Consider the following 12,765-nt stretch of genomic DNA (forward strand, 5'->3'; position numbering starts at 1 on the left):
TCATCAGCCATTTCTTAATTGTTTTTGTGATAACATTTTACAAACAAGCATTGGCATAGCCAATATGTCTTGCCTTTGTGACCTTATAAGTGTTGAGCCATGCAAAAGTTGATGTTGTTGCGTCAAGGATATTGTACTGCATAACTAAATGCGTATAAGGTTTCAAAGGCGAAACCTATTGGCTATACCAATGCTTGTTTCAATGGTAGCCGGTGTTGTCAGTCGGAACACAGGCTCTTATTGAAGTCAATGGGAGTCCGATTGAATTGTGTTCAGAACCATCGTAATTAGTCGGTCGGACTCCCGGAACCCGAGTCGGTCTGAAACCATTCCGACACCGAGTCAATCGGAATGTTTTCCGACAGACATCGCAATCAGGCCCACTATGGTGTAACCATAGGGTACGCATTGGAGCAATTGAACTCTCAGCCCCTGATTTTGAGAATAAGGGTGTTTCTTTGTAGAAGAATTAATAATCAATGGGCCACCTAAAAATAACACGTTTGCAGAAATGCAGCAAGAATTTAGATTAACACCTTCCCAATTTAGAAAATGACATCAAGTAAAACACTGAATAAAACAGTGCACTGCCGGACCCAGCCCCCTAAACATCTGAAAACATTGGGCACGCACAAAGGAGGGGCATCGGGCTGTGTAGGTCCGCTGTGCCCATATATTCTCGATGCCTGTAGCTGGGACCTGCAGACCTGGTGGACCATAGACTACAAGTAGAAAACTCGGACTATGACTGGTCTGAGTTCCGAGGATTACACAACAAACGCTAGGGGAAGCCAGGCTGAAGGCCAGCTGTGATAAAACTCTTCATAGGGGCATGGGTCCTTAAACGCTTGATGGCAGAAGGACGGAGTAAGACAGACGTCTGCTGGACATGTCTGCCTTCTGAGAGTGATATAGCGCCTATTGTATGGAATACCACGCCCTGAGGCACTACATGTGCAATATTTGGAACATTTTAAAAGAAACACTAGCAATAAGGGTCCATTATTGGGCCAAACAGCTTTACGGCGCCACCTGTCGATGCCACCAGAGATTACACACTCATCTCAAAGACAGTCAACCACAACATTAACAGTAGCTAAGATTTCCACCCTAACACTATGGTAGATGAACAAAAACACCACCCTGTACGACATGGCTGCAAGTCGCGTGTAATACAGTAGCACATGAGAGGTCGATTCACCAACTGAATGATCGAATTAATCAATTTAAAGAGGCTTGGACAGTTTTTCTTTCTTTTTTTTTTTTTTAAAAAAAAGCTGATAAATGGTTATTAATTAATCCGGCGCCTTGCACTTTGTAGCACACTCGAGTCACCCGGGGCTGTGGGACTGGGACACCGCGGTCACACCCATGATTCGATGGAAAAGTGACCACAGGATGCCTATCTTTTCCCGCCCTCTGGTCGATGAGGCCTGCAGTGACTATCCTTACATCACCTGTCACTTCTTCTATTCAGAGATGGACTGTACAGATCCAGGGATGACACTCCGCCCTCACTGTGGGCGTGGCCTGTCGGGGACCCTGGTGAACATCATGGTAACCTGTTCTCTCGTCTTCATGCCATCTGAGTGTCATTAGAAATGTTTATAGACTCACTAAATGCCAATAAAGAAATGTTTAAGCAGGATCACTACCACCCAACTAGTGGCCCAGCGCCTCCTCGGAAACTGTGGACGAGAGCACATGGTTTTCAATTGTGGCTTCCAATTTCACCAAACTGTGTGCACTTTGGCAATCACTCTTTGGATGTATTCCGCGGCTCTCGTTTTATGCTAAGCTTGGGAGTTCTGAGAATTCATCTAAAAACTTCAACACAAGTGTCTGGTTACACAAAAGAATGACCTGGATGTTACCTGGGGGTGGGGGCCCTTTCACTAAAATGAATTTACCAAATGTAACATGGTGGTAATGGTGTGTGCTTTCCAGCAGGTTGAACTGCGTTGCAGTCTTGGTTCTTGTACTTAACCACAATGTTTGATCTTGGACACATCCTAGTCTCTTGTGCCCTTATCTTATCACACATTCAGGGCTGTTTAACTGTGGCTGTCCACTGTCCCTCCTGGCATGTCTAAGGTGAATGGGTCCTGAAGGTGGGCTGTGCACGACCCCTCCGGTGCTGCAGCTCATCCATCCAACGCAGGCACCCCTTAACAGTCAAAGAGGAGAACCCCCCCCCAAATATGCAGCTTGGGTGCCGCCCTCGGCAGCTTCATCTCTCCAGGTGACAATTGTCACCCGTCTCAATGCCACCAGCTCTGAGGCCCAGAGGGACCCGGCCCACTTAAAGCCCCACTTCCAAGGCGTAAAGAGGCGCCAATGAAGGGCAGAACCTGCAAGGGGCAAGCCGTTCAAAAAATACACCCAGCACATTTAAGTGTGTAAAATGTGAGCAAATGTAATTACAAAGTCCCACACATCTGTCTAAAAATGTTGTCCGTTTCAGCCATTTCTAAGGTGGATTATACATTTATATATGGGAATAGTATAAGTGATTTAAAAAAGTTAAAAGTGACTTCAAAGACATCCTTATGCCCCTGTGTTAAGGTGTTTGTGTAAAGTGCACACGCTCTCAGGGTGCCACCTCCGGTCACAAGCGTCACCCACCGTCACATTGTAGGTGTGTCCCAAATAACCGTCTTTAACCTCATACTTCACCACGTTACAAACTTCATTGGCTCCAGTCACGTGACCAGTAAAGGTGCGCGCGCCTTGTCAATGTCTGGACTCATCGGTGATATTTGTATTTTATCATCCAGGAGTCCATCATTTCATCCCAAGGAAAGGATGAAATGTTTAGAAATGCACGAATCATGCGTTAAATGTGGACTCACTTATTGTCTAACACAACCACGGCTTTACGTTTAGACAATTTAATTTACGTTTGTGTTGCGATCAGACATGAACACAAAGATTAAAGACATTTATTTACATTGGTATATGTACACTCTCAGCTCTGTATGTGAAGTAGGGCAATCCCGTTTACATGAGGGCTATTACAGGAGTGAGGCTTCACTTCCTGTGACGTCACTGCATGAGGCATCATTGCAAATATTAATTATCTCCGCCCCCCACTGATTTCTTAGATCTTGTGCTCAGACACGTGGGGATAGTGAAGCGCTCCCTACACTAGTAAAAGCAGCGATGCCTGCAATAGATTAAGCTGTTTATGGGCCTACTTAACTTTCATCCTTGGCTCACTGGTCATTGCAAGAGAGAAGGAAAAATACTGGAAGACTAGATTGCAAGAGTAGTATGTGGTGGGGGAGCAAAGAGGGGGGCCAGGTGCTAAAGAAACTTAAAACTGTAGCAGAGAGAAAGATATGTTTTTAATGACAAAGACAAAATAAGTTAGAGATAAATGCTTACAGGAAGAAATGAAAAGTGCAAATAAGGAAAGTTAAGAGAAAGCAGGATGGAAAGCAGGCACGAACGAAGAAAGAAAAGGAGGAAATAAGGATGAAAAAGGAAAAAGGAAGAGTAAAAGAAGGAAATAAATAATGAATGCATGAATGAATTCGAACTACTACTTGATTTTAGCATTTGTTTGCGAATGCTTTTAGAAGTGTAGGAAAGGTTGTATCGTAATGTGTTGCATCCTGGTGGCTGCATGGCATGAAGAGGGTAGATTAAATGTGAATCTTCACGCATTAAATAAAGCGTTGGATAGCGTTAAGCCTGTTTCTAGACACACTCAGTTCTGGGGATTGAAGCACGCGAGGGATTGAAGCACGCGAGAGGAAGCCGCCTGTGCGGATCTGGTCATCTAGAAGGGCACAATTTAAAATTCCACATGCAGCGTCGGTGACTGGTCACTGAATAGAAGAAAAAACAAGCTTGTGCGCCTCGCGCTGGCAGCAGGGGTAGGGGAGAGAGGAGGGGGCCTGCGCCTGTTTCCCTTGCGGTAGCGAGCAGGAACCATATGTTAATTACAAACATATGGTTTTAAAGCTCGCTCCTGCAAGGGAATCGCCAAACATGCATGTGTTGCCATTCAAATCAAAGCAACACGTGCACATTTTTGGGGCACAAACGCAGTCGATTTCAAAAGGTCTTTTTTCCTATGCAGTGCATGCGCGCTGCGTAGGCAAGACCTAAAAACAATTTCTAAGGAACACAAGAAATGGTAAAGGCCAAAGATCAGCAGTCAAAGTTAGACCTATTGGCCTTATCAATGCTTGTTGATTTTTTGCAGTAGACATCAGTAGAAACCGGGGCTAGAAACAAGTAATAATGTTCCTGCATGGCCATGTAAATGAAATATTTACATTGAGCAGAAGGCATTGGGGTCTGGTGAAACGTCTGGAAAGGTGGGAGCTTCATTGTATCAGGACAGAGAGAGGCCTTGCACTGCATGCACAAGTGAAAGATGGCAGCTCCCTGAAACAAGGGTGTTTGTTAGTTCGACAGCAGGATAACATTTTATTAATTAGAGTGCACATCACATACTCTTAAGAATGTTTTTATTTCCCAAAATAAATGAATTCTGAAGTGTGATGCACATTGTAATGAATCAATATTTCCCAGATAGAGAATATGCATCAGCAGAAAGTAGACAGGGCTCATCATAGGCCTATTTTGCATCAGCTCCTGATACCGTCAGCGTGATTGATGAGGCCAGGGGTCGCAAGACAGTTCCAGGGGTAGAAAAGAGCGAGCCTGGGGTCGCAGCTGTGACCCTGGCAACCGCTAAGTAATGTCCATGCCAGGCAGGCTCTTTATACTAAAAGTCTTATGTCTCTCTCCCTTCAGACAACTCACAGCCTTTATGTAGGTAATGGCCTGAACGGTGAGAGAGACACAAAGAAAAACTGTTGGGACTGAATTTGGAACAGGTAGTGTTGTACTTGCCCCAAGACTAAAAAAAACTGTGCTCTTAGTCAGGGCACTGAAGACTGTCGGAACAAAAGTCGTTAAGGGGTAAGTTGAATTTTTTTCCCCCAGAGTTGAATGGTTCTGAAATCCAAGCTAAACAAATAACTATTTTTCCTATTTGGCTACGTCCTTTTGAAGCATGCTGCTAATGTAACATGCCCTGGCTCAGTTTCACGATATCTTGCGTTTTCTTCCGGTATCATGCATGTCATTTATTTGTAGTGTGTCTTTTTTAAATAATGAAAAAATCTACTACAGTTAGGACAAATGGAAAATATTTTATTTTTATTTTTAGATACAACAACAAAACTTACAGAATTGATGACATAGATTGGTCTATAAACCCAACGAAAACATTTAAGAAAAGCGATGGCACCGAAATATCATATGTAGATTACTATAAAAACGTAAGTTGTTATCAGGGAAAGGAGTTCAGGATACTTCTTTTCTTTTATACTTGTTTGCTAATAAACACATAAACTCAGTAACCCATAATATGTCTTTTTTGCTTGGTAAAATTATGGTCCAAGTCCCTTGTGTACACAGTCTTCCAGTAAAAATGTTGATTTTTTTTGTCTATTATAATTGCTCTCCTTATTGAATGTTTCGTGTATTTTTTTAAAGGTGCATGAAAGATTATCCTGAGGTAAAGGGCCTTGCTGGGGTGCTCACTATAAAACTGCATCTAATCCACCCTGTGTGGGGTAAGGGGCAAGCAGGGGTTCCTGTGCCTCAACTATGGGGGTTGAGGTTGTTTACCTCTTCTGTCCTGGGGCCCAGCCTGCTATGGCTCTGCAAACTGGACCAAGTGCAACCCCTTCAGCACTTGACTGTGAGTAGTAGTGATGGAGAGCTCTCGCAGGCTTTTCAGGGAGGTAGTGTGGGCTTCTTGAGCTGCAAACTCAACAATCACACAGCAGCACAATAACTTTTTGGCCAGCCCAGTGCTTTACTTTTAAAAAGGAAAGTGCGGTAAATTACACTGTAACTAAATACTGTATATGCTGTAATAGTCAGGAATAAATTAGTGAACTGGGCATTGGGGCTTGTTGCGTTTTAATCAGTTATCATTTTCCTAAGCCCTGTGGAACCAACTAGACTAAAATGGAGGAAACTCCCTTCTGGTTTCAGCGGCGGCCAGCACAGATCAGAGGTAGGGGGGCAGGGGCAGGCGGGGGGGATGCAGGGGAAGCGGGTATTAAAAAAGAAAAAGAAAAAAATCTACCTTCTTGCCGCTTCCTCGATGCGTTTCTCCTCCGTAGTCCCTTACTCGCCCTGAACAGGAAGCACACCCAGGCTCCCAGTCAGCCAATCACAACGCTGCCTTATCAGCATTGTGATTGATCTGAGTGGCATGGTTCAGCGCTCAGACTCTGACTCTGAGCCTGGGCATGATCTCCACGCAGGCTGCAATGCAGCCTGCTTTGAGAACATGCGAAGTGCACATAACTGGTTGGCCGGCCCAACATTCATTGCACACCTAGGAGGGTGCTACCACTCCTCCTCTGCCCTGCTCTCTGAGCAGAGCAGCGCTGCAAAGCTGCCTGAAGTAAGACAAAATAAAATGATAACACAAGTTATCTTTTTAGTTTCCCTTTAATACACTGCTAAGAAGCAGTGGGGAGACGCTCATCCACCTTAGCCGAGGAGCCGCCATTGTCTGATTTACGTGGTTCTCCTTCTTACAGGAATAGTTGTAATAGTGAGAATCTACACTAGGGTGTGCGGATTATTCCATTGTGAATTGTCAACACACTCAGATTTTCACAGTTCATGCTGTCTTACTCCCGCCACGTTAAGTCCTGATGAAGTTTGTCATTGAGTGGCAACCAGCCAACAGCAGCACACAGCCCCCTCCTCCTTCTGGAATGGCGTGCATGCTGCAGTTCCAATGCGGCTTCCTTTGGAGCAAGGTTGCAGCTGAATAACAGTGACAGGTCAGACTATGGAAATCCTTTGGAGCCAGCAAAACAGGAAACTTGGAGTAAAGGTGGTCCTAGGTGTGCAGATCTTGTCATTACCACACTCAGGCCAGCTCCTGGATGCTTTCCTCCACACATGCCTCGTTTCAGTGGACTAGCCCGTTTGTGAAAGTGCTTTAGGCAGTGCCTCGGTCTCTTTGGGCTCAGCCACACACTGGTAAGTCTTCGGATGAGATGTAATGGGGCAGGACAGCAGCAACAGCTCTTTGGATCACAGTGGCCAGCGGTGTTGCCACTTCGTTCATACCTGTACATGATCAGCCATGTCGTAGTTCTTTTGACCAAAGTGGCACAGCTCAGCGAGGCTCACAGTCATCATTGCAGTAGTACTGGGCAGCCGTGGGTCTGTAGTTGCTGCTTGGAACCGCACACCGCTGAGTGTTGCTCACCAGCACCGTAGACATACAGTTCACTCTTCTCTGTCCTCTATCATCTAGATGGCCTCACCACCACTGGAGTCACGCTGCATCTGGCTCCTCCTGGTTGTCCTTCAAGGTTGGTTGACTCCTTCCCTCTCTCACCTGGTTGGGTGACTTTTAGGCCAGGGGTCTCCAACCTTTTCTGTAATGAGAGCTACTTCTGATCAGTGAAAATCATTGCGAGCTACTGAAGGCCAAGTAACTTGCGCATTGTTACCAGACACGCCCTTGCCCAGCTTCATTGACTTTAAACTATTGTCCATGGAGCCCGATACTATGGTTTGAACAAAATACTGTGACTAGGGGGCCAGTAGGCCTCCACTCCATTGACAGAGAAAAAAGTTCCAGTGCCTACTATGGATTTACAAAACTCAATACACTGCCATAGCTCATCTCCGTATTAAACCCAGGGCAGGAACGATAGTCGCCTGGCAGTGCAATGAGATCACACTCAGGGCGCTGCTCCAGGTCATAAAAAAGTTCCAGATACTCACTCATGTCAAGAAACAGGACTAGGCCTCTGCACACGCACTAGATTAGTGTAGTGCTAGGGCCAGGCTAAAAAAACAGGACACCAGACACACTGTCAGACTCTCAGGACAGGTAAACACAACTCTACACCATGTAGGGGACATTCGGGTCCTAGCAGGAATGGCTGGTGTCAGGACCTCAGAGATTCCTGTACATTTTAGTGCTGACCAGCTGGGTGAGGCCAAAGTTGTTCAGGTTCTCCAGACGGGCGATGGAGATGGCGTTGTTAGGGTCGTCAATGTGGAAGCTGAGGTCACCGAGTAGTAGTGAGAGTCATTGTTAGGGGGGCGATGAGGTTGGGGATGGCGTCGCAGAATGTTTCTTGGGTCCCGGGGGTCTGTAGGCAAGGGTGCCTCTTATCGTGGTCTTCGCTCCACTTTGTTGTAGGAAGTTAAGGTGTTCCATGAGGGGCGTGGGATCGTCGTTAGTGATCGTGCATCTGATGGTTTCCCTGATGATGATGGCAATGCTTCTGCCTTGTTTGTTGGCGAGGTCTTGGTGTATCATCTTGTAGGCTTCTGGAGTGGCGGTGGTGATGCCGTGGTTCGAGAAGTGGTTGAGCCACATTTTGTTGATTAAGGCTGCGTCCGTGGAAAGGTTGGTTATGGTGTCCTAGATTTCCGTGGCATGTTTGCAGAGTGAGCGGGTGTTGAGCAGGATACAATGGAGCGGTTGTGAGGTGTTCATGGTCTTGTGGGCAGGAGCGGTACAGGATCTTTCATAGGTTGTGTTGCAGGAGAAGTGGCAGTGTCGGCAGGTGAAGGGTCCTTTGATGGATTGAGGGGAGGAGCAGATGTTGCTGTTGTTTTGGCGTACGGGGTCCAGTACCAGGAGTCCCTTGGCTGTGTACAGTTGGGTGGCGGGAGGGCCAGGTTCCTGGCACTGGGCGTTGTCCAACCGACAGTTCGTTGGCTGCTCGCCTGCTGCTTGGTTGTGCGGCGGCCTTCATTAGTGGTTCTGGTAGGATGTCCAAATGCACCTGGGCTCTTGGCTAGGATCTGGAGTGGGCAGCGCAGTGACAGGGACAGCAGGTAATGCAGGGACAGGGATAGGGACTACAGGCAGCACCAGGACAGGGACTGCAGGCAGCGCAGGGGCAGGGACAGCAAGCTGCAGAGGGGCAGGGACAGCAAGCAGCAGAGGGACAGGGACTGCAGGCAGCACAGGGACAGCAGGCAGCACAGGGGCAGGGACAGCAGGCAGCACAGGGGCAGGGACAGCAGGCAACACAGGGATAGGGACTGCAGGCAGCACCGGACAGGGACTGCAGGTAAAGTAGGGGCAGGGACAGCAGTCTGCACAAGGTCAGGGGCAGCAAGCAGCACAGGGACAGGAATTGCAGGCAGTGCCGGAACAGGGACTGCAGGCAGCACAGGGACAGGGACTGCAGACAGGGCAGGGACGGACTGCAAGCAGCGCAAGGACAGGAACTGCAGGCAACGCAGGGACATGAGGCAGGGTAGGGACTGCAGGCAGCACCAGGGCAGGGGTTGCAGGCAGCACAAGGGCAAGGACTGCAGGTAGCGCAGGGACAGAGACTGCAGGCAGCGCAGGGACAGGGACTGCAGGTGATGCAGCGTGGAATATCATATTCCTCCCTACGTCACAGACCAGATACCTTTGTTCGCAAATTCCCTCAAAGGCATTAATTGGTGGGGCCCATAACACCAATACTTACACTCCGTGGATCTGTTTCCCTAGAGGAATATGTTTCCAAACACTGACATGAAAGGAATATCTATACCTTTTCCCCTAGATACATTGACTTCAACCCTAAGATATTCCTCTCATAAGGGGATGAATCATTTAGTTGTTCTATATGGTTTAATGATTTACACTTTATATACTAAACAAAACACTTCTCTTTAAATAATCAACACAACACATTTGTCAATAAATCAAATATTCTTTATCTAAGAAATATTGCAAAATCGTTAGAAATCACTATTAGCACATCATATTTACCTATTCTGGCTAAAAGTCGTCCTCTAAGTCAGTCAGGTCAAGGAATTAATCTTTAATCAGCAAAGTTAGGCCACAATTCAGTCTCTCAAAGATTCAGGATAACAGCTGTCCAGCAGTGTCATCGTCCTCTCCGTCAGCATAACGTCAGGAAATCGAGTTCGTCAGAGAAGAGCAAGCTTTTTTAGTTCAATTCCCTACCTACTTTTATAATGAAAATTATGTCAAAAAGTATCAAGATCGGGGTTTAGAAAGTCCTGATTGGTCGACTTGGGGTCGTGAGGAAAGGTTCTCAGGGTGTCAAACTAATGAACTCATCACACTGGCTGATTCCGGTTTTTAAAATTGTCCATTGTCTTTGCTTTCTGGCCAAGTTCCCGGAGAGACCTTGAAGGATACATGTTCTCCCGGGGTCAGGTCCAGGCCACTTCTGCTGTCGGTGGCGCATGTGCACTTCACTCAGAACCTCGTATTTTTAGGCCAGTCACGCTCAGTGTCTCGTTCAGCCATTTTGTCTAGGCGAAATGGGCAATTTAAGCAAAAGAAACACAAAAACATAATTAAAACATAGATATGACTAATATAATGTTATTCCCTCGCTAATACCCATATGTGTGTGTATTTATCTTGCGAAAGCAACACTCAAAGCGGTTTATACTCACCTAATAAAGCACAAATTACAAATACATCACCAAAGCTACGTATATCATGCAATATTCTAATTTCACTACTATTAATGTACATACATAGCTTAGTTTACGTATTAATTAGGCCATGCAAATGCAAATCCCATGTGTAATTCATTTGTTAATAAAGTTGATGAGTATCCACGGCAAACCAATTAGTAAAGTCACTATTAGTTAACTATTCAAATTAATATAAACATGCAAAATGGGGGGTATACAAAATTTTGCATTACCTGCTCCAGCAATCCCCCCTTTGGTGATTTTATCACCACACCTATCAAAAATGTTGTGGTCGTTTCAAAATGGGTTCTTGCTCTTATTCATAATTCAGTTTCCCCTAATTCTTCTCTTCTTGCTGTTTTATACATATTCTCCTTCCATTCTTCCAATTCTATCTCTTCAAATTCTCTTTCCTGTTCCTAGTCTTTTCTCCTCAAATTTTCTCTTTTTAATCTTTTCTTAGTTTTCTTATTTTTACAACAAATACAACCTAATCTTATCACTAATATCATGAAAATCCCACATGTTAGTGTCAACAATATCTTGCCTATAAATGTACTACCTAGCTTAACTAAGAAATTTTTAATAGCTGATATCTTCTTCCCAATCTTTTCCCAAACACCTTCAACCTCCAGCGGTGCAATTCCATCATGCAATTCTGTAATATTTTTTATATAAATTTTCAGATGTTTACTTTCATCAGGAATATAAGTACAACAATGTTGAACTTTCAACATTCCACAGACTCCACCCTCTTTTGCCAATAGTATATCAAGGGCAAGTCGATTTTGCATTACCATAGCACGCATAGCAACCATTTCAGTATTTACCAATAAGAATCCTCCAGCGGTGCTTGTGGACAAGCGATCCACTACCTTTGATAATTTTCTAATTTTGTTTGCATTCAAAGGTATTCCCACTGCCGGTATCAATGCTCCAAAAATGTCACCCAGACTCTCTCTTGCTACGTACTACATGATTACCTAAACTATGTACACCATCTTCTCCTCTATCCATGTGAAAGATTTTTGGAAAACGCAGGCCTTCGTAACATGGCAAACGATAATATGCCCTGTTCCCACAGATAAAATATAATCCAGGGAAAACTGGATCTCTTCCCCCTTTAAATCCCCATCCACCCATGATTCGGTATGTATCATGGCACTCACTGTTACCTAAAAAGTAATTATCATAAACAGTTTGATTCCTTCTTATACAAAATTTCCCTATCTGAGGCCAATCTAAAGCCATAGTTGGACTAGCTTCACCTTTCAAGTGTTTTTCCGTTTCTACATCTCATACTGTCTTTTCCACCTTTCCTTCAGATGCTTTTCTTTGCATTTTCAGTCTCCTTTCTTCAACCATGTCTAAGAATGTCTTTTCTTCTTTCTTCAAACTACAAGTCAAATTGTTTTTAAATATGGATTCTAATGTTAGTTCCTTGGTTTCTAAGAAAAATTCACCAAGTACCTTTCCAGGTTTCACCTTGTTTAGTGCAGGTACTTGTGCAAAAATGTTATCTACATCTGAAAAATAATACTCTAATTTTCCTGTCTGATAAAACAAACTAGCTATTACACTACATGTTATTCCATATGTTACTGGAAGGTGATAAGTCACTCCTTCTGATACAGATGCAGGTAACTGCATGCAAACGTAGCAGTCCCCTACATCCATTGTCTTCACATATTCATACAATAATTTTGAAAATACATTATTAGAAAAATCTGTTATAGATCTATCTTTATGCAAATGACTATCATCTATTCTAATCGGAACTTCCTTTTGACTCTTCCCTATATTAGTTATGTTTTCACTATTTCCTTCTAATGTATCTATAGTAACCTTGTAAGAAATCATAAGAGCGAGTATGCTCCATAGAAGCATTAATAATCCTGTACAACAACAACACATTTTACACCATCTCTTCATGAATGTACATCTACCTTTGCCACTATCTATGTTAGCCATCTTCGTTAAAATGGACCGTGTCTTTTGACTTAGCCTCTTCTACTTCACAACTAGTTTACTAACCCAAGGCTCTAAGCCTCTACTTGGTTCTACCAGTTTCTATCTTTTGACTTGTTTTGTTATTTCTTCGTGGGCAGCTTTCAGCATCTATTCAGTTTGGCATCTCGTCGTTTTTCACTTTCCTCTCATCATCCAAATACAGAATTTCCTGAACTTCCGTTTCTTCTTCCCCAATGTCGGATAAGAGAACTCTCAGGATTTCTGATTCGTCTTCTTCTTCCACTGCTCTCAATACAGTCTCCTCTGGATTTCCTTGACTAT

General features: G+C 44.5%; 1 protein-coding gene across 2 annotated transcripts in view; it reads left to right on the forward strand.

The window, feature by feature from the left end:
• Positions 1–12,765, forward strand: part of PIWIL4 (piwi like RNA-mediated gene silencing 4) — a 370,970-nt gene that overhangs the window by 148,554 nt on the left and 209,651 nt on the right. For both annotated transcript variants that reach the window (XM_085621407.1, XM_085621408.1), the window contains exon 9: positions 5,189–5,300. In XM_085621407.1, coding sequence (XP_085477533.1) covers positions 5,189–5,300 — 112 coding nt within the window. The remainder of the gene's footprint in view (positions 1–5,188; positions 5,301–12,765) is intronic.

This window comes from Triturus cristatus, chromosome 8 (assembly GCF_964204655.1).
Source record: "Triturus cristatus chromosome 8, aTriCri1.1, whole genome shotgun sequence".
NCBI classification, from domain to species: Eukaryota; Metazoa; Chordata; class Amphibia; order Caudata; family Salamandridae; genus Triturus; species Triturus cristatus.